Source organism: Euleptes europaea, chromosome 5 (genome assembly GCF_029931775.1).
Source record: "Euleptes europaea isolate rEulEur1 chromosome 5, rEulEur1.hap1, whole genome shotgun sequence".
In the NCBI taxonomy this organism is placed as follows: Eukaryota; Metazoa; Chordata; class Lepidosauria; order Squamata; family Sphaerodactylidae; genus Euleptes; species Euleptes europaea.
Genome location: NC_079316.1, coordinates 92,928,640 through 92,951,040, shown reverse-complemented (window position 1 = coordinate 92,951,040; position 22,401 = coordinate 92,928,640). Strand labels below are relative to the sequence as shown.

Here is a 22,401-nt window from a genome sequence, read left to right as displayed (position 1 = left end):
GCTGTCAGGAGCCTGGGTGTGACCTTGGATGCCTCCTTATCTATGGAGGCCCAGGTCACAGCTGCGGCCCGGTCGGCTTTTCTCCATCTCCACCGGGCCCGGCAGTTGGTGCCTTACCTCTCCCGCCCCGACTTAGCTACAATGATCCATGCGACGGTCACTTCCAGGCTAGACTACTGTAACTCGCTCTACGTAGGGCTGCCCTTGAGGCTGACTCGAAAACTCCAGCTGGTACAAAATGCCGCAGCAAGGCCGCTTACTGGGTCCTCATCGCGGGCTCCTATCACGCCAGTGCTTAAACATCTGCACTGGCTCCAGCTGGAATATCGGGTCAGATTCAAGGAGCTGGTTATTACCTTTAAAGCCTTACATGGTCTGGGACCTTCGTATCTGCGGGACCGCCTCTCCTGGTATGTTCCCCAGAGGACTCTTCGATCAGCTAATAACAATCTTTTGGTCCCCGGCCCGAGGAATGTCCGGCTGGCCTCGGCCAGGGCTTTCTCTGCTCTGGCCCCTGCCTGGTGGAATAGCCTCGCTAGCGAGACCAGGGCCCTGCGGGACCTCTAAAGAGTTCTGCAGGGCCTGTAAAACTATTTTGCCAGGTTTATGGTTGAGGCCAGCTACGGTTCCTATATATAAAGACTGGCCTCCCTAACCTTCCCATTGTGGTTAACACCTTTTATTCCATCTGGTGCCTTCTATCTGCTCGCCTAGCTGGGTTGTTGTATTGCAGGGGTGGGGAACCATTTTCCTGCCAAGGGCCATTTGCTAATTTATAACATCATTTGGGGGTCATAACCAGGTGTAGATCTCCCGGCGCGGGGGGGGGGAAGGCTAGGGTTGCCAGGTCTCCAGCCACCACCTGGAGGTTGGCAACCACAGGGGAGGCCACGCAGAGAAGGCCTGGAGGGCACCCTCGCTCCCCCCCTCCCAGGCGGGAGGGCAGCCAGCAGTGGGCCTCGAGCAAACGAGGCGCCGAGGGGCGCAGCCTGCAGCCGATCCTCAGGGAAGGAAGGAAAACAGAGAAATGGAGGGGGAGAAAAGGACGGAAGGAGACAGACAAAGAAAGAGACGGGGGAGAAAGGAGAAAGAGTGACGGAATAAGAGGGAAAAAGCCTTCCCCCCCACACACGCACGCACACGCTGGCCCCACGTAACCGCGCCCCAGGCTCCCCGCCTCCCCCAACACACACGGCAGCACACGCAGCCCTGCACAACCGGGCCCCAGCCTCCATGCCCCCCCATCCCGAGTCCACAAAAGGCCCTCCAAGCCCGATCGGCTCCCACGCGCATGTTCCGCCACTGGGAGCCACCAGCCTCTTCCTCCCCCCTGCTGCTTGACAGGCGGCGAGAGGGGCTTACAGTGTGCCACGGCGTTCCTGCATGCCATGACTGTAGGGGGCAGCCTTGGGGGAAGCGTCCCTCCCCCCTCCTCTCGCCAACCAACAGTCGACAAGAGGAGGTCCAAAGGGCGCCGCGGCCCCAGGAACACCCTCGGGGAGGGCTGCACTGTGCTGCGCCTCCGTCCCTGGGCCCTGGAGCTCCCAAGGGCCACTGAAAATGTCCTCAGGGGGCACATACAGCCCCCGGGCCGGACGTTCCCCATCCCTGTTGTATTGTGACTCGTTTGTTAAAGGCGCCTAGGTAACTTAGTATAATGATTATGATTTTATAGGGCTATTTTAAAATGTTTTAATGCTTTTATTGATTAATATGACTTTTATATTCTGTAAGCCACTCTGAGCCTGGCTTTGGCCGGGAAAAGCGGGGTAACAAATGGAAATAATAAATAAATAAATAATACTAAAGTATTTCTAAATTCTGTCTTATGAGTGAATACAAGTAGATCTTTGGTTGTGGTAGGTTAACCGGGCTGTGTAACCATGGTCTTGGTATTTTCTTTCCTGACGTTTCGCCAGCAGCTGTGGCAGGCATCTTCAGAGGAGTAACTCTGAAGGACAGTGTCTCTCAGTGTCAAGTGTGTAGGAAGAGTAATATATAGTCAGAAGGGGGTTGGGTTTGAGCTGAGTCATTGTCCTGCAAAAAGTATCAAAGGTAATGTGGTAATCATTGTCCTGTAAGTATCAAGATAATGTGCTAATGAGGGTGTGGTATGTTAATATGGAACCATTGTATCCTGAAGTGATCTGTTAATGTGTGAAATCCAAAGCTAATTTGCATGGCTATTGTGTACTGTAGTCTTTGTTAGTCTGGAGGTTTTCAGGACAGGAAGCCTACACACTTGACACTGAGAGACACTGTCCTTCAGTGTTACTCCTCTGAAGATGCCTGCCACAGCTGCTGGTGAAACGTCAGGAAAGAAAATACCAAGACCACGGTTACACAGCCCGGATAACCTACAAGAACCAATGAACTCTGACCGTGAAAGCCTTCGACAACAAGTAGATCTGTTTACTTTTTTCTAGAGTTGTTTATTAATGTGAATAGTATGTCACTTCTCTGGTGATAATGGTAGGATATAACCTATTTCTCCCAGTGTGTGTTATATGTTTATTACATGGAGAATGTTCTTACTATATTGCCAGGGCGTGAGATACCTTTCATATTACTTCTGTGGATATTTTTGTCTTGAGAAAGTGGCATTGCACATGTTTGTGAGACTTGCCTGCATAAGTGAACTTGCAATTTTTGCAAGTGTAAGGTTTTAAAAACCATTTGGAATGGAAGTTTCATGCCCATTCCCAGGGATTAATTGGACATGGTCGCTGACTGAAAAGTTCAGAAACTATCTGGTTGTCTTGCTTCCAACTGATCTAAACCATTGCTGACCATAGTTTCATGTTTAAGTTACAGGCCAGTTAGAAACTAGTTCTCATTGTTACATTCCCACTCAATGGATTTACAGCTTGCTATTCATCTTTCCTCCGTTCTGTGGAACTGGCTTACTACTTTCCTTGTTTCAGATCAGCAATAACTATTCAACGATTTCTCACTGTATGCAGCATACTTAGCTGCATCTGCAAATACTTTATTGTTTGTCTTCAGTGCAGCTCCACATTGGGACTGCACCTGCACACAGGCCTGCCACCAGAAGAACCTTTTAGCTTTCAGGCTGATGAGGAGGTGCCCCTCCCCTTTGGAGTGGGTGGGATGGCTTTTTCCTGCCTAAGCTGTCAACGTGCTCTGGAGCAGCACGCCTCCTCTCCCTCAGTTCCTTTTTGGCCGCTGCTGCCAGCAGACATGTTTTTTCTTCAGTGCCTTTTCTTCGTTGTTCTTCATTTTCTCCTCCTTCGATCTTCCTCTTATCGACAGATAGTTGGGGCGGAGTGAGTTCTCGCTCTGGGTAGGAGGGCATCTTCAGATTGGGTTATTTCCTTCTCTTGCTCAGGGAGGCAGGAACAAAAAACTAAGCACTTCCTGCCTCCTGAGGGAAATGACCCCTCCCTCCTCCTCAGCTCCAGTTTTGTTTCCTGCCTTGTATAGGGAGAGCAGTTTGCACAGCCCTCGGGTGTGTTTAGGGATTTTAGGAAACTTACTTTAGCTTATTCTTCTTTAGTGCTAGTCCTTTGTGTCTCTCATGTCTAGTCTGTCATCCCCTGTCTTTTGTTTGGTGTGGCTCTCGCCCCCTATTTGCCTCATGCCTAGGCTAGGCAACTAATTTTTCCCTCCCAAACAAAATGGTGTAGGCCTGCAACGACGAGTATATCTCGCCAGCGGATTTAGATCCAGGCTTGCTAGTGGCGACCACGTAGAGTTAAGACCAACCCTCCTGTACTTATGGAGGCGATTTGACTATGAGGGGAAAGGAGCCTGGCACCAAAAGTAAGAAATCTGGCTTGACTAAATCAAAAGACGCCAAAAAAGAAAGAAAGAAAGAAAAAGGGTCCTTCTGATGGTCCAAAGCCTAGCAGCCCAAAACGTAGCAAGGGGCCCAAAAAAGCAGCGCCGCGACTTCTAGTCCCACTTTTGAAATCAGGCGGCACGGCTGCTACCCTTGTGCCTTGGGTCCGCAGGCAGCGAGGTTGCTACAAAGACTATCAACGTGCCTGCATTTTTAAAATCAGGTGGCGTGGCAGGTGGAGAGGCTGCTACAAAGACAACTGGCGCAGCTGCTAGCCGTACACCTCTTGCGCCTTGGGCCTCTTCCGATACTTCGGTAAAGCCTCCTTTACAACCCTGCGACCAGGGCTTCTCAGCCGGCCATGAGCCCGTGCATGAGATCTTCTCCGGCGTGTCGGAGCAACCCGCCTCAAGCATGTGAAGATGGGTAACACCTCCCGGCGGTTCCTCAGACAGAGGGAGGTATTTTCAGCCCTAAGGTGAGAGCTGGCTGAATTAGTAAGGAGTGCCTTTGCAGACGGGCTTCAAGCCCTTCAAATTTCCTCCCCAGTCCCTTCAGTACATGTCTCCTGTCCCCCTCAGGCTGTACTACAGGCACCCAGGGTGAAAAGCAGTACGGTACACCATGACTGTCAAAGGTGTGAGGGTCAATGGGGGCCCTCTAAAGCCACCCCAAAAGCCCCCCCCAGACACCCAGAGCCTATCATATCCTCTACATCCTCAGATAATTTGGACAGGGAGGAGGGAGGATTTCTCCTCTGAGAAAGACATCCCACCTACAGAGGAAAAGCAAACTAGATTATTTGCTCAAGAGGAGTTCCAGACCCTACCACCTAAGGCTCTTGCCACCTCTAGACTTATCTGAGGGCTCCAACCTTCATTCTGCTGACAAATTATAAGGATCTGAGGAGTTTTTTCTTAGGCACTCCACTCCTTCAAGGTCTACCCTAGTGCCAGATTATTTCACTGCTCTGCCAAAGGCGGAAGGGGAGAAGCCTTTGGAAATTAAGCAGTTCCAACACACAGCTTTTGCAGGCGCCCCCTAGTGGAGGCTCTGAAATTTTTTACTCTTTATCCAATACCAACACACAGTTGTTGCAGGTCCCCCTGGTGGAGGCCCCAGCTACAGCACTCCACTCCTTTGACCTCGTTGCCAGACATGACCTGGGGACAATCTAAGACCTGCTAGATAGAAAGGGCGGTACTCGTCTTTCTAAGAGCCCATGAGGCCTCTGCAATGGCGATTAGCGCCTCTATCACCTCCGCCCTTATTTCCAGAGCCGCCTTAGTGCGGACACACATGTTGGGTCTGCTTATTCAGAGGATAGCAATAGGGCTTTAGAAGGAGTCTCTAGGGTACTAAGAGCAGTTCCCTTCCTGGCAGACTCTACTCTCGACACCGTGTCCTTCTCGGCATGGGCATTGGCCACACAATCTGTAGCCAAGAAGTCCTTATGGCTTTGCCCATGCAAGCCGACCCACGATCCAAAGCTGAGCTTTGGGGTTCCCCTGCCAAGGCGGCAAGCTCTTTGGGGATCCGCTGGATTCCATACTCGTGGAATCTAAGGATAAGAAGACGTCCTTGCCCAGAAGCGTGCTCAGGGAGCACAAGGGTTACTCCTCTCATTCCTTTCGCTCCTTCCACTCTCTTCCCTGATTCCGCTGTAACCAAAGAAGGGGTCAGTGGGCTCTTTCCTGAGGATCCTTTTTCAGGGGAGGTCGTTTTTTTAGAACATCACGCTACTCCCAGTTCCAGACAGATTGATGCGCCAGCAGCTCCTGTCCAGCGAAGCAGGGACGCCACCCCACCTCCAGTGGGAGGACGGTTGCGCCTCTTCTCCACCTGTTGGACAGCTGCCCAAGCAGATCACTGGGGACTTCAGATAGTCAATCAAGGATATCTAATAGAATTCTCCTATACCTCTCCAGATTGCCCGTCCCCCCTCCCTGACCTCTCAAAAGAGACAAACTTCTTCACACTGCCATTGCAGTGCAAACACCTTATGGGCAGTCAGGCTATCGAAAACGCCATTCCATCTCAACATTTCTTAGGTGTATACTCCATGCCTTCCACGGTCCCCAAGAGGAACGGGGCTGGCACGCCATTCTGGATCTGAGGTTCTTGTGACGATGGTGGCTCTAATTCACTAACAGGACATACTTATATGTGTCCTATCCCGGGATCAGAGCTGCTCGCATACGCAGCTAGTTCTGCAACTGCCGGAAGATCATGGGTTCTCAATCAACAGGGACAAAGGTAATCTGGAGCCCTCTCAGAGGCTTCTCCACCTGGGAATCCTGATAGATACAACCAAATCTCCTTCGTCCTACGGCAAGAAAAAGTAGCCAAACTTTATACCATAGCCAGACAGACTTGAAGGTCTCCGGCTGCTTGGCTCATGGCCCTCTCCAGGCCACCGGGTCTTAGGATCTCCTGCATTCTGGCAGTTCCTTGGGCCCAAAGGGGGATGCCTTGGGCTAGTCATGAGACTCAGGAGCACGTCTTGTGACACCCTCCCAAAGATCATCAACAACAAGGGCAAAGATTCTGACTATTGCTACCACCCTTTGAGGGTACTATCTGTTTCTGGGAAAGACTGGCAAGATTCTACCCTCGATAGCATGAGATTTGCTCAGATGCCTGGGTACCTTTGTCCTTAGTTTGTTTGCAGATATTCTACAAGGAAAGAGGGTTAAAGATGGTTATCAGTTAGATTTTAAAGAGTTACCAAATTGTTTGCCCCCCTCTAAGGCTCAAGGTAATCTTTTCCTTGAGTTAGCAACACAGCTTTTGGAGCTGACTGGCAAGAGAGATGTTCAAAGAGTTACTGAAGGTCTCCTGCAATGGGGGTTTTATTCCAGGTTTTCCCTGGTGGACAAAAAGAATGGTGGGCGTAGGCCAATTCTGGATTTACAGAAGTTAAATAAGTTTTTACATATTTCCAAGTTTAGGATGGTTTCTTTATCTATGGTGTTGGAGTTACTTACAATAAATACCTGGTTTGTCGTACTTGATCTCAAAGATGCCTATTTCTACATTACTATCCACTCAAGCCATAGAAAATTCCTTCATTTCAGATATGTCTCTGAGATTTACCAGTACTCTTCACAACCCTTTGGATTGGCCTCAGACTCCTGGGTCTTCCCCAAGTGTGAGGCTGTAGTGGTAGCTCACTTAAGAATGAAAGGTTGCTCCATATTCCCATATCTGTATGATTGGCTAATAGTGGCCCACTCCAAAGAATTGTTGACTTATCATGTGAACCTGGTGCTTTCTATGTGTCAGATGTTAGGACTCATTGTTAATTAGGAAAAATCTAAGTTGCAACCCTCTCAGAAAGTCCAGTTTGTTGGGGCTATGTTGGATTTGGTACAAGCCAGGGCTCTACTTCCCAATGAGAGGGGCAAGGCCATTCAGACCATGATTAGATCCTTTTAAAGGTCTCGCTGGCTAATGGTCAAGTCCATACAGAGGTTATTTGGCTTGATGGCCTCTACCACAGCTGTTGTAGGGCAGGCTAGGCTACTCATGCCGGTTCTGCAGAACTGGTTTATTAAGCGTTTTAATCCTATGAAATTGACCCAAGGTCATAATCTCGCCATCCCTCGCCGGGTGATACGCTTGATGGATTAGTGGCTATGGGACTGTAATTTATATGGGGGCCTCCCATTCAGTTATTGGGCCCCTGAAGTTACTGTTACCACTGATGCTTCCCTGAAAGGTTGGAGGGCACACTGTCAAGGGATATCGATTCAAGGTATTTGGGGGAATGATGAGACCTGTAGTCACATTAATGTGCTTGAACTGCAGTTACCTTTGCCCTTACCTTATTTGCAGATATCCTTCAAGGAAAGAGGATTCTGGTTCAGTTTGACAATATGAACATGGTGTACCATCTAAATAAGCAAGGGGCACAGATTCCCTCCTCCTCTGCATGGAGGCCTTATGGGCTTGGAAGGTGACCTAAACAACCAAATTTCCCTAAGAGCTATTCACATAGCAGGGTATACAAAACATTTTAGCAGGCAGGTTAAGCAGAAGTTATCAGACCAACCATGAGTGGTCCCTTCAGGACAAGTACCTTCAACCAGTATTTGAGATTTGGGGCATGCAACAGCTCTATCTGTTTGCAGTCAGAGAGATGAGAAAAACTCAGATGTTTTGCTCTCTGGCAGGGAACGACCCCTTGTCATTGGAGGATGCATTCCAGATCCAGTCATCAGGGTGCCCATTCTATGCCTTTCCACCCTTCCCGTTGTTATCCAGAGTCCTAGGGAAGGTGATAGCAGATCATTTGGACGGCATACTTATAGCTCCCTTTTGACCATGTTAGATTTGGTTCTTGCAACTCCTCAAGTTAGCGGGGCCATAATATATGACCCTCCCCCAGGAACCAGATTTACTACTCTGGGATCAGCTGTTCCATCATGATGTGCAATGCCTCCATCTGATGGCGTGGCAACTAAGGGTTTGCAGATAGCTCTTTCCCAGGAGGTTAAGGATATCCTTGTTCAAGCCATAAAACTATCCACTCGATATTCGTATACCAGGAAGTGGGATCGTTTTGAAAATGGGTGACAGAGTGAGGATTCTCCCCATTTATGTGTACCATTCCAATTGTATTGGAACATTTACTGGCCTTAGTGCATAAGGGGTTGGCTGTAGCATCAGTAAAAGTTCACCTTGCGGCTATGTCGGCATTCCATGACATGGTGGAGGGGATGTCTTTATTTACTCACAGTTTGTCTAAGCGTTTCTTGAAGGGGTTAATAAATGCTTTCCCTCCTTTACTGAAAACAGTGCCTCGATGGTCTCTGTCCTTAGTCCTGCTGCAACTTTTGGGACTACCCTTTGAACCAATGAAAACTTGCCCCTTGGCCACATTTTCCAAGAAGGTGGCATTCCTGGTTGTGGTCACATCCACCAGATGGATGAGCGAGATGGCCGCGCTAAAGGCTGACTCCCCGTTTTTGAAGGTGTTTACTGAGAAAGTAGTTCTGCACCATAGTTTAGATTTTCTGCCGCAGATATATCTAGGTTTCATTTGGTGCAAGAAATTGTGTTGCCAGTTTTCTTCCCAAATCCTGCCTCACAGGTTGAGCAGGCCTTACGCACGTTAGATGTTAGAAGAGCTATTCTTTATTTTTATTTATTTTTCATACTTCTGGCCCGCCCTCCCCCAGCCAAGGCTGGGCTCAGGGCGGGTTACAACATTAAAATTTACAATATAACAATAAAACCATAAAATCATTCCATTAATTATAAAACAATGGTCGCCATATATATAAAGTGCCCACTGTCGCAGATGAAGCCAGCCATAAAATAACGACTTAAAACTTGGTCGGCTATCCACTCCCAATAAGTTGGTTATAGGCGAAGAAGGGGGGGAGTAGGGAGGCCAGCACTGATCTCACTTGCAGCTGTCCTCAACCATAGGCCTGGCGGAATAGCTCTGTCTTACAGGCCCTGCAGAACTCTTTCAGGTCCCACAGGGCCCTGATGTTACGAGGCAGAGCATTCCACCAGGCCGGAGCCAGGGCTGAAAAGGCCCTGGCCCAGGACAGCCACGCACTCCTCAGGCCGGGGACCACCAACAAGTTATTATCAGCAGAGCGTAATGCTCTTCGTGGAGTATGCCAAGAGAGGCAGTTGCGAAAATACGACGGTCCCAGACCATGTAAGGCTTTAAAGGTTAAAACCAACACCTTAAACCTGATCCTGTACTCATCTGGAGCCAGTGCAGTTGTCTGAGCACTGACTGTATATGGTCTCGGGGCGAGGCCCCAGTAAGGAGCCTCACCGCCGCATTTTGTACCAGCTGGAGCCTCCGGGTCAGTCTTAAGGGCAGCCCTACGTCGAGCGAGTTACAGTAGTCCAGCCTAGATGTGACTGTCGCATGGATAACCGTGGCTAGATCTGGGCGGGATCTTTACAACATTGATAGGACAAAGCACTTTAGATTGGATGAATCCATCTTCATTTGTTAGGCTGGCCCAAAGTAGGATAAGGCTGCATCAGCGCACACAGTATCTAGATGGGTGGTCTCAACTGTTCATTCCTGTTACAAGACAGCAGGTAAGACTTGTCCCCGGACGTGAAAGTCCACTCTGTGAGAGCACAGGGCTCCTCTGTGGCATTCCGGTGAAGGGTTCCATTGGTAGACGTCTGTAAGGCTGCAACCTAGGATACGGAGGATACGTTCATGAAACGTGACGCTGTGGACCTGCAGGCAAAAAAGGATGCAGATGTTAGAAAAGCGATACTTCAGTTGTTGTTCCAGTAAGAGTGCCACCCCACCTCCTATGGGTGAGTATCTGGCTAAAATCCCAATGTGGGGCTGCACTGAAGACTGAAGATGAAAACAGAGTTGCACTTACCTGTAACTGTTGTTCATTGAGGTCTTCTGTGCAGACACGCATTCCCTCCTTCCTGCCCTGCTGTGAGCTCTCTTACTGTAAATACCTCTGCTGTTGGGAGCTTGTGGTGGCATGTAAGAACTGTGGGAGAGGGGGTGCGCTGCTCTGGAGCACGTGGCGGCTTAGGCGGGAAAAAGCTGTCCCGCCCCTCTGGAGGGGACGGGTGCCTCCTCATCGGCCTGAAAGCTAAAAAGTCCTGCCAGTGGCAGTCCCAATCCATGTCTGCACAGAAGACCTCGATGAGCAACAGTTACAGGTAAGCGCAACTCTATTTTTCTACATATAAAAGATTAGGATATTTGCTAGTAATTTATCATCACGGGGGTAAAACTTTGAGATTTGGTACCTTTTTGGCCTCTCACTGCTGTTGGCTGACTGCCTTTGATTCTAAGAACTATCAGATTATATTTAAGGCAGCATTGACACAATTAATGAGGGAGGAAGGGCATCGCATGACAAGCTCAGTTTTAATGATACAGGTCAGTGTGCAGTCTACAACTGCAGAGGGTCAGACAAGAGAATACCAGCCTTTAAGAAGTATAACCTATTTGCTCTCTTTCAGGATTTGATGAAACTGGACCAATAATGGTGTTTAGCCCTTGCAGCCAAAGTTTTGCTATAAGGTTACCATATGCTTGGTTCTCGCTGCAGAGTTGGTGTGGTTTCAATCAGTGTGTTGCTTTAGCACACGCCAGAAAGTGTATGCTGATGGATGTGGGACCATCTGCACAACAGTTCTGGCACCTGGCCTTTCCCCTGTGTACAGATGTGGGAATGAGTGCTTCCTCACTGCTACATCCACTCTCAAATTCCTAAAATAAGCTGTGTGTGCCTGCAAGTGAAGTTTCCCTGCAGCTCTTGGATAATCCCAGTTGTGATAAGTGGCTGTAGGTTTTCAGCAGGTCTTCTCAGTTGCTGTCCTTCTGTTTTGTGGCTCAGGCACTTATATTCTTCAACATTTTTGGGGTGGTGGATTGTTCTCATAGGCAGTTGTGAGAACAGGAAACCTATCTATGTCAAATTGCTATAAGGAAGGGCTAGTTTAATCAGCTAGGCATTGGCACACTGAGTAAAATATTAGTATAGTAATCTCATTTTTTTTCTCTACCTCTGGACGAAGTTGCGTGGCTTCATCTGTCTTTTCAGAAAGTAATTTCATTTGGATAGATAAGACAACAAGAGTTGCTAGCCGGGATTGTGATTTTTTTTTTTTTTATTAGCCTGTCTCCACCTACTATTCTGAGGTATTTATGGCTTAAAAGAAGAACCACAGACTTCTAGGAAATTTTCCTTTCTGGTCATGTAGAGGCACTTCTTACTTGACATAGGTAACCAGCCTATTGGGCGCAAGGTTGGGCGCAAGGGAATAGGAGTGTGCCACGTTAGCTCCTGACTTGCAGGACTGCACGAAACCTCTGGATTAGCAAAGCTTCTTATCATCATGCCTTGGCCCTCCACCTTCATTTTGCCTCTTCATTACGATCACTGTTGCAGAGAACCTGCTGTGTTGCTATGACGCCACCCCCTTTCAACCACTTCAATTTTCCACTCTCTCAGCCTGACTGTATATGCTGAGGGAAAAGCGTTGGCCTGAGTATATTTGTGAGGAGATTATTTTCCTTCTCCTCCAGTCCCACACCCGTATTTACCTCAGAGAGAAATATGACACAAGAGGCTTTTTAACTTCAACCAACAAAATAGGGAAGTTTATTGAACAGAACTCACAGAGATTGATTTTCAAGGAAAAGGCAGAATTGGAGGAAAAACTCAGAGTCAGATTTATATACATAAGATTACTTCAGAGAGATAGCTTAGATGTTTTCTTCACTCAAGTTCCTTCAGTTCTTAGTTTCAAGCTTAGTTCTGTCCCTCAGAACTGTTACTCAGATTCAGTTTCTCAGACTCTTTGTTCCCAGCCTAGCTCACAGGAGCGAAGGAAGTTTGAGTTCCTTTCTCTCCTCAGAGAACTCACAGAAGTTTGGGGAAATATCCAAAATCCCTCTTCCAGTTCTCTCTGACTACCCCACCTCAGTGGCTGTAATCCTCCACACCTCCCTGCTACCGGAATAGCTCTACCTCAGAGACTAATTCCCCTTTGTGACTTGAGAATGGGCCCTCTCTAACCCAGTTCTCACTCCTGTCACTCCCACAGGTTGTGTGCGTTCCAATAGCTTTGGCTTTAAAAGAACCCCTCAGGTTCACAGAGTACAGTCTGGCTTCTGCTCAGTCTCGCTACCAAGCTCAGAATCTATCACAGCCTTCTCTGGCTGGTTCCAGTCTTAGGACTCCTTTCACAGCCTCCTCTCAGGCTGGTTCCCAAGCTCCCAATCTATCATAGCCTCCTCTCAGGCTGGGTCCCAAGCTGCCAATGCTTTCTGTCTCTCAGAACTCACAGTGTCAGCTCTCTGGCTCCGCCCACTCTTGGTCTGTCGTCTCTTGCTGCAGATTAACCCCTCATCCGTCACATTGTTGTTTTTAAAAAGCCCCTTATCCCAGATGTAAAGGTACCATTTGTTCCTGTCTAGAAGCCTGTGGGTGGTGTTCCTATTTCATATATCAAGGCATTGATAGGTACTGATTGTGAAGACTTCTCTCCTGTTGGAAACATTTGGCTGTCTGTCTTTACAAGTGACTTTACAGCCGTGTCAGGAGCATTAGCAAGTACTTGGAAAAGGCTAGACTAGTCCTGATGATTGAGATGAGTTTAAGTAGCCCAGCGATTCTCACAAGCGATTCTGGCTTCTAAACAGTTTGCCTTGCTCCCCCACCTTAATACCTAACAGTTGTTTTCTAGATGGTGCAGAAGGAAGAGATGGAGGATTTTTCTGGTAGGTTCCCTTTGATGTTTGATAACCTGGTATCATTACTTGCATTTGGTAAGCTTTCTTACTTGTCTGTGCTGTAGATGCCATATAACTGCATAGCTTTTACTTGTTTCTCTTAAACAAGTCAATTTAGTCATTGGCTCTACAAAATGCTTTTTGCCTGTTTTGTAATAGGCTTATGATAAAAGAGCACAGGCTAATAGCCTCAATTTAATTTTTTTAAATGTCCAAAGGTTCATCTTTTTATAATCTGTTATCTGTATCATATTGTGGTTGTTGCTGAATTACATGGTTGCTACAGGGGTGGATGGGTATGCCTTTGACCAAGTGTCTTTGTTCTTAGAAAAATAACTGGTTTATCTTTTAGGGCCTTCTCAGTCATGGTGCCAAGACTTTGGAAGTCCCTCCCCTTGTCTGTCTCCCTCTGTCATTGGCTTCAGCCACCATGTGAAGACTTTTGGTTTGGTGTTTCCTTACTAACTCTTACTAGCCCTCCTCCGTGTCTTTATTTAATTGTTTTATTTGTTTTAAATATTTCCTATTTGTATATTTAAATGCTTTTTAATGTATGCAGTGTTTTAATATTCCCTCCTTGGGGACCTTTAATGCTTTAAATAATAATACATAAATAGTGCCTTGACTGCAGCTCATGTGTGTTGGAGAGGAGCTTGCTTTGATTCAAACATGTTGCCAGAAGTCTGTTTAATGGCAGGGGTTTTCATAGTGTATTTAGTTAAGTTGAATGTGCTGTTGTATGGTTTGTGTATATGTAGCTTGCAGTGTATTCAGGTATGTCTGGAGCTGCTGAGCCACCATTCAACAACCTTTTCCAGAAAAGGTTGGCTGGAAGTAGAGCTGTTTTAGCTGTATTCTGGTTGGCTACTTTTTAGCAGGGTCCAATTGAATGAAGGCTTGTTCCCTTCTGCCTTCCCTGAGCAATGCATGGATCCCAAACAAATAAATAATGCATTGTTGTCCAATGAATTTCTTCTGACAGGATGGTCATGAACGCAAATGCAAATTATAACCCATATGCCCACCTCTGTGAGACCAGTTGAAAGGTATCCAATTAAATGAGCAAGACTCATTGAACCTTACTTAAACAATTCTTAATTGAACCAAGTTAAGGTAGTTTGTGACTGTCAAGTAGATGGTATCCTTAGCACTGCTGGCATAACATGCTGGTCTCTGAAGGCCAATATTGACCAGGCTTGTCACATCACTCAAAGAGGCTTTACTGGATGTTGTGTCACAGGCTTATTAATGAGGGCAGGAGACGAGAAAAATCTTCCATGTTTTAGTCCGAAAAACTGCAGATCTCACAATAAACCAAATTTGGCTCAAGCAAAGAGTCAGCCATGCTCTAGCTGTCCCCTGACACTTCCTTTTTTTGCTTCAGGCTTTCCGCAAACAAGGGAGGTGGGAAACTGTTCCTGGGTGCTGGTGTTTCATAGTTTGGCCAAGTCTTTGGAAGCTTAATTCTCAAGGCCAATGAACATGTTCTGAAGAAAATTTTGGAATCCTATTGGCTATATAAGTCTCTAGGGGCAAGCCACCTATGTTACTCTCCTGCTCAGTCTGGGGCAGGTAAGTGGAGAGCTCTGCTTTCAGCTAGTGGTTAACTGATGACAGTAGTTGTATAGTTCTTGCACCTTCCAGTAGCCAAGTGACATGTTCACAAGGCATTGTGTAAACCTAGTGGGTATCCTACCATGTGTTTTAAGGTCAGGTATTATTTTGGAGAGCCTCATGGACATCATGGAGGGACCTAAGACAACTTTGGCTGGAGAGTCCGTTGTATACAGTCACTTGCTGATACACCAACAGGCTTGCAAACCAAAAAAGGACAAAGATGCTAGGTAACAGGGGACAGCAACTCAATTGCTGTGGAGTGGGTCAGCACAAAGGAACTCTGATCCCCCTGATGAAGCTTATATAATGAAACGTGTAGGGGCTTTACAAGACAATAAAGCTGTCACTTGTTACCTGGCAACTTCACATATACACTGATGGGATCTGTGCTGGCAGCGACAGACCAAGAAAGGGATCTTGGGGTGGTAGTGGATAGCTCAATGAAGATGTCAACCCAGTGTGCAGCTGCTGTAAAAAAGGCAAATCCCATGCTGGCCATAATTAGACGAGGAATAGAGAATAAAACTGCTGATATCGTACTGCCGTTGTACAAATCTATGGTGAGACCACACTTGGAATACTGTGTACAGTTCTGGTCACCACACCTAAAAAAGGATATTACAGAGCTTGAGAAGGTGCAGAAAAGAGCAACCAAAATGATTAGGGGACTAGACCAACTGCCCTATGAGGAGCGGTTAATACTCTTAGGGCTGTTTAGCTTGGAAAGAAGGCAGCTAAGGGGAGACATGATAGTGGTCTATAAAATTATGCATGGTTTGGAGAGAGTGGACAGGGAGAAGTTTTTCTCCCTCTCCCATAATACTAGAACGCGGGGTAATCTGTTGAGCTGGAGGTTGAGAGATTCAAAACAGATAAAAGGAAGTATTTTTTCATACAACACATAGTTAAATTATGGCACTCCCTGCCCCAGGATGTGGTGATGGCTGCCAACTTGGAAGGCTTTAAGAGGGGAGTGGACATATTCATGGAAGAAAGGGATATTCATGGCTATTAGTTAAAATGGATACTAGTCATGCTGCATACCTATTCTCTCTAGTTTCAGAGGAGCATGCCTATTATATTAGGTGCTGTGGAACACAGGCAGGATGGTGCTGCTGCACTCGTCTTGTTTGTGGCTTCCTAGAGGCATCTGGTTGGCCACTGTGTGAGCAGACTGCTGGACTTGATGGGCCTTGGTTTGATCCAGCAGGGCCGTTCTTATGTTCACAAGCTACTGTTTGAAATAATTCCAGGGACAAAACTTGGAGGTGCCGGTAGAAATGGGGCAATGAATTGTGGAGCTTTAGCTCTTTTGAGAAACAGGGTTAATAGCACAAGAGTTGGGGGGGGGGAAGTACTATATGTTCTCAACATTTAGAAAACTATGCCGTGATAACCATCCACACATCTGTTTCCCAACATTTTTCATGACTATATCTCCTGCACAAATGCACCTCCCAGTGTCATTGATTATCAGTGATCTCTCTCTGCCACACTACTATGCTAACTTTCTTGCTGCTTTGTCTCCTATTCCTGCATAACTTCACCAGCTTCAGCCTTAATTCACTGTTGTATGAATGCACGATTTCCAGTATCTCCTGCATTACATCATTGTCGCATTCCGTAGGTAACCCCCAGCAACAGGAATCAGTCCTCGGGGCTTAACACACACAACTCTCATCATCCCTCTTTAATCTCTCTGTCACTTGGTACTCTAATGTTTTCCTTCATATTTTGAATAGCTCTAGGCAATCTTGCTCCACTCTCTTTCAGTTAGTACACTGCTGTGCTGATATTACTAACACAGGGCCCCATGTAATAGCATGCCAGGTAGTGCCAAAGACTTTCTGGGCCTTGTTCCAAGACTCAGATACAGACTTCTCCCATCTTAAGAAAAAGCATCAAAACCTCAACATGTACATTGTGAGCTGGTCAGGCTAAAGAAGACTCCAGCTCATCATCATTTGCTTCACACACAACCTCCAGTGATGTGGAGGGAAAATTAATTTTTCAGTTAAAATTTTTCCTGCCATGTATGTAAATATAGTCTGCGTATCTAGAGCTGTCAGGGCTGTTGTGCTGCAACTGTTTGAAGGGTTAAATGTGGGATGTGAAGTATGGACAGACCGCAGTGCCTATACATGGTCCCGGCTTATACATGGAGTACCAAATTTGCCTTCTTTTGCTAATGTTATTTAAATCATTTATTTAAATTTGCATTGGAAAAATTTATGGAAATTTTTCCAATTCGTATTTTCATGGAAAATCCACATCACCGCCCCCTTTCCCCTCATTTTCTTGATGACCTGCGCCTTCTGCCTCTGAACTGCCTTCCGTAGCGCTGAAACTACTGAACCAAGTTGGGTTTGCATATCCAGTTAAACTTCTGTCAGTTTTTGAATAGGGGATCAAAGAATAAAAATTTCAGACTTGATAGAGTTCTGTGTTTCTATTAATCTAAAATAGCAATCTCTGCCTGCGTAGAAATGAGAATCAAAGCTTTATCCTGTCCGTGCTTATTTGGAAGTAATCGTTATTGACAGTTGGGTTGAAAGTAAACTGTGCATTCAGTTATGTGTTTGTGGCTGTGCTGCTGCTCCTTGTGTTCCCTTTTAATTGCTTTTGCCTCTGTGTGTGTGTGTGTGTGTGTGTGTGTCACATCTCTATCTTGTTCTTTCCCATTAAAAACACTGAGTAGGCAAGTGCCAAAGCTTCCATATTTTGGTGGGATCACAACTCTGGCTAAAACCCTGTTTGTATTATTTTGCAGGGAGACTTAGAAAACAAACCAGTAAATGGCTGCAGACCAGAGCTCATGGAATGTATTGCTAATGGCCATAGTGAAAAATACAAGGTGAAACCAAACCAACCATTGCCTTGGGAAAATGCACAGGCGTATGAAAAGGGAAGTATGACCGGTTTAGAAGCTGAGAAGTGGGCACAGAACGAGAAGCCGTTGCTCAGCGTTCATGTGAATGGTGACCTTTCTGGAATCGGAGCAAGGAATGAGAATTTGACGCATTCTGAAAAGGATGCAAAAACCATTTCTTCTTCCAGTGCGTTAGATGAGCCCAAAAAGTTGTTTGCACAAACTGTTAAAAACGGTATTAAAAGCATTCCTTATTCACCAGCAGAATGTGATTTATCACTGAAAAAAGACGTGAGCAGAAGTGCAGATTCAACTAAAAGCTGCGAAGAGAATGACTCCAATGCCTTTGAGACTGGTGCTTCTCCGCTGAACCACCTCAGCGCTTTGACAACTGGAACATGTGGTGCTCCTCCCCCCCAAAACAACCATGTTCTAGTGAAGCAGACGGAAAACGCTAATGCCATTCAAGAGTCTCAGAACTCACTCTTGCAAACCTTTTCACTTTTCGACCTGCAGGACAAGCCATCTTGTACTCCGGTGCTTGAGGAAGATGGCAGTCTTGAGGATGGTGCTTCAAACATATCAAGCAAGGATTTCCAGCCTGAAGATATGTCACTTCAATCAACTTTTTTATCACTGATTAAAAACAGAAATTTAACTGTAGAGCAGGTTGTTGCTATTGAGGCATTAACACGTCTGTCAGAAGTCTCTTTAGGTGCTTCTTCACCAGCTAAAACCGAAAGTGGTCAGTGTATAGAGCAAGAAACAACCTCTCATTCACTTAACAATTACAGAAAGGAGAATTCCCATTCTTTGACATCAGCACTGAAAGCAATTAAAGGGACTTGCCCATCAAAAGACCAACAGCTTTTTCCTTGTGCTCATTCACAGAGAAAAATTCTTCCAAACAATTTGCTTTATAATGGTCAAAGTGCTACTTCTGAACTCTATAATAAATCCACAGGTCCATCTAGTTTATTGCGTCGATTACACTTCTCTCCAAGAGATACTAAGCCTTTCACTGCATTAGTGTCCGGTGGAAATTCAAGTCATACTACCAAGAAACATCCTCTTCACCATAAAGCTGCCATTGGGCCATGTTCCAAAATCTCAAATACTGTCAAACAACGGAGGAACAGAGTGGAGATGCTTGGAAAATGGGAGGGAAAGACTATTCATGACCTGAATTCAAAAAGTAATTCCGTAATTAAGGATGGTATTCATAGCCAAGATGAAGAAGAAGTAGCTACCCAATTAACTCAACTTGCAGCAATAATTGAATCCACAAACCCAGATCAGAAGACATCATTTCTTAGTCGAATACCACCAGATATGCAATCAAAATATAAACAGGACCAGTGCCTATTGCAGAAGAAACAATCGGTATTTGTAAGGAACAATTATAGCTCTCTGTTAGTCAAACAAAGGCAACCTGCACGGAAAAACGATAAACCAGTACCCAGGGTAAAGAGATTAAAGAAGAAGCCTCAAGCCATGCCTGACCAACTGCAGCAAGAATGCCAGTTTAGTGAATTACAAGACAAACCAAGGAGGTCTTCTAAACTCCGCAAGCCTGGTCGGATTGTACTACAAGACTCCAAGCTAACTGTGACGGGGAAAAAACCTTCTAAAGCCAAAGTACAAAAGGTGCGGAATCAGATTACTTTGCCATCGCAGCAAAAAACAGCAATGTTATTTCTTCCCAAAACTCAAATAATATTTCCTAGACCTTTACCTGCCTCAGCACAGGACAAAATGAAAGACAAGCTGCTTGGCTGTGAGATGGCGCCGAAATACACAAAAACCATGGGCTCCAGCGATGCGCAGAATGCTGACCCGCCGAGTGGTGCATCTGTTGCTCTGCAACACAGTGGCCTACCCTCCAATAATCTTCCAGCTGTTTCTCACTTAGACACACAATCCTGCTTCAGCCAAGGAAGTGAAAATATGCAGATGTTTACACAAAAGGACAAGATTTCTCAGGTACAGCAAGCAATGAGTATTTCTCAGATGCATCCTTTGCCTCAGCCCTTCTGTCAGTCCACTCAAAGAGGGGATGAACTCTGTGCAGAAAACAAAGCAAAACTCCAGCTGGATGCTCTGGAACAGCAAAAGGGCCAGAAGCTTCAGGCCATGCCCGTAAACTGTAGGGAACCCCCTTCAGAGGATCCATTGCAGACTCACAGGAATGCTGAAGGTGCAGATGAAGTTAAGGTTCTCACATCAGGAAGTTTTGCGAGTGAGAATCCACAGAGTATTGGAATCTTAGGATATTCTCCAGCAAAAAATACACTCAGTAGCTTTCTTGAATCACCTATGAAATTCCTAGACACCCCTACAAAAAACCTAATCGATACTCCTACAAAGAGAGGACAGACTGATTTTCCATCTTGTGACTGTGTTGGTAAGTGCTGCTTGGTTCATTATTGCATAGAGTTTTCAAAAATGTGTTCAGATTGTTTTCTCACAGAAGAGTGCTTTAGGGGTTGGTAAGCTAAAACATTGATTCTTGCTCCATTAAGGCCACACAGTGTCATGATCTCCCATCCCAGCAATAATGGGTAAGATCATGCCATTGAGTCACTCCAGATCCTATGCAGGTAACTGCTTTGGGGTGGATTTCTGGGGTTTTCTTACCTTTTAGCTAATGAGCTTTGAACATTGTAAATAAAATGGCAGATCTGTTGCCATTGACCCTTACTGCTGATGTTTTGTGTCCTCTCATTGGGCTCCAATAGACCCTTATTATATATTGCATTTGCTACCAGATTAATAATGAATTGTTATCATTAAATTATATTCTTCAGCCTGCTCAGATTTAGAAATCTTTAATCCCAACCTGTAGTAAGTTGCTCTTTTTGAATTACAGTTATGTGGCGGACTTCCTCCCTTGGGCTCTTAAAAATAGGGCTCAACCATGATGTTAGTCATACTCTACCAGTAGAAGGGTGTAGTAGATGGCTTGGCCTCTGGCCACTGAGAGGGCCTTCTACTGACAATAGGAGAGGGAGCAACAGACATACCGATTGGGGAAATACCTGTGTAGGTTGCACTTCATGGTGGCATTTTGGCAGGCATTCTGAGTGGTTGAAATTAGTGTGTGAATGCATGAGTGCTTATGTAATATGTAGATGACATTGTTAATATCGTTTTTATCCTTTCTGTAGAACAAATTATAGAGAAGGATGAAGGGCCATATTATACACACCTGGGAACAGGACCGAGTGTTGCCGCTGTGAGGGAAATAATGGAGGACAGGTGAGGAACCAGTAAATTATTTAAAATATTTGCATATCTACAAGCAGCAAAACAGGGAGGACACCATTTGTTTTCTTACACTGCTTATACAGAGTATCTCATGTCTTAATATGGATGTCTGGATTTCAGCATCTGAGCTGTAGTAACTGGAATGCTTGATCCTTCCAAATATTTTGTTTATTTTATTCATTAATACCCCACCTTTCAGCCCTATGGGGACCAAAAGTGGCTTACATCATTCTCCTTTCCTCCATTTTATCCTCACAACAACCCTGTGTGGTTGGTTAGGTGGAGAGTGTGACTGGCCCAAGGTCACAAAGCAAGATTCCATGCCAGAGTAGGGATTGGAACCGGGATTTCCCAGATCTTACTCTATATTCATTGCACTACTTTGGCTGTCAGTCCTACCTAATGAATCATTCCTAGTGAGAAGGGCTGAATACCCCTAGTAAAAACTACCTGACCTGGATGGCCCAGGCTAGCCTGATCTTGTCAGATCTCAGAAGCTAAGCAGAGTCAGCTCTGGTTAGTATTTGGATGGGAGATCACCAAGAAATACCAAGGCTGCTGTGCAGAGGAAGGCACTGGCAAACCTCTGTTAGTCTCTTGCCATGAAAACCCCATAAGGGATCGCCATAAGTCGGCTGCGACTTGAAGGCACTTTACACACACACACACACAAACTACCACTGATATTAATGGTTGTTGGTGTTAGAAGTCATACAAGAAGTGGGTACAAGTAGTTAATGGGCTGGGAGGTCCAACTCTTCATTGTTGATTCCTAAGGGCTGTACCCTATACCGATAGTAACCCTCAGGAGGTAAATGAAGGGCAATGTGGCCAACTGGAGGATTGTCTGAAGACTCATTAGGACAGTTCAAGATACCACTCCAATAAGGAGGAAGGCTAATTTCCTGTAGAAATGAATGCTAACTACAATAGGGAGCATTTTCCCTTTCAGACCCAAACAACGCAATTACTGGTGCCTGGCAATTGCCACAATCCATAAGAGCTCATTTAGGTAATCCCAAAATGGCTTCCAAAATCTTCTAAGCTTTCAAAACAGGTTGTAAAAGTCAGGAGAGAAAGGATTTTGTTCCAAAGTCAAGGTATGAACTAGTTGTGTGGCTCTTCGGGTTTTATTGTTGCTTATCACCATTAAGATCTCCTTGGGTATGGCTATTGAATGTGGAGTGCTTCACTCCATATTTTGCAGGCGTTGCGTCATACCCTCTTTGCTAGGAGAGTGGCTGTCGACGAGTACTGGCTGACAGGGCTGCTTGTAAAAGAGCACTATTAGGGATGGGGCTTAAAAAGCAGAACTCTGTTTCTGTGGATAGGGTAAGGATTCTCTGGTTTTAATGGGAAGTTTCAGTTATTGGATGAGGAGGGGGGTTCAAGATAGGACTGTGAGGATAAGAGAGGAATGGTTTGACTGTTCACTAATGTAATGAGCGGGGAGTATTAGCAGGTGGGAGAGAATTTTAGAACTCTTTTAGTGGGCGCAAATGAGATTCCTTTAGTCTTGCCTGTATCACTGAGCATGGCATTGGAAAGAAGCTTGTGTGGTAGGCAGGGATCCCCCCCCATGGAAGGAAT

At 45.9% G+C, this 22,401-nt stretch overlaps 1 protein-coding gene across 1 annotated transcript in view; it reads left to right on the top strand.

Moving 5' to 3' along the window:
- TET1 (tet methylcytosine dioxygenase 1) overlaps positions 1 to 22,401 on the top strand; it is a 94,726-nt gene that overhangs the window by 21,187 nt on the left and 51,138 nt on the right. The window contains exons 3-4 of the mRNA XM_056849998.1: positions 17,446 to 19,948; positions 20,712 to 20,802. Coding sequence (XP_056705976.1) covers positions 17,446 to 19,948; positions 20,712 to 20,802 — 2,594 coding nt within the window. The remainder of the gene's footprint in view (positions 1 to 17,445; positions 19,949 to 20,711; positions 20,803 to 22,401) is intronic.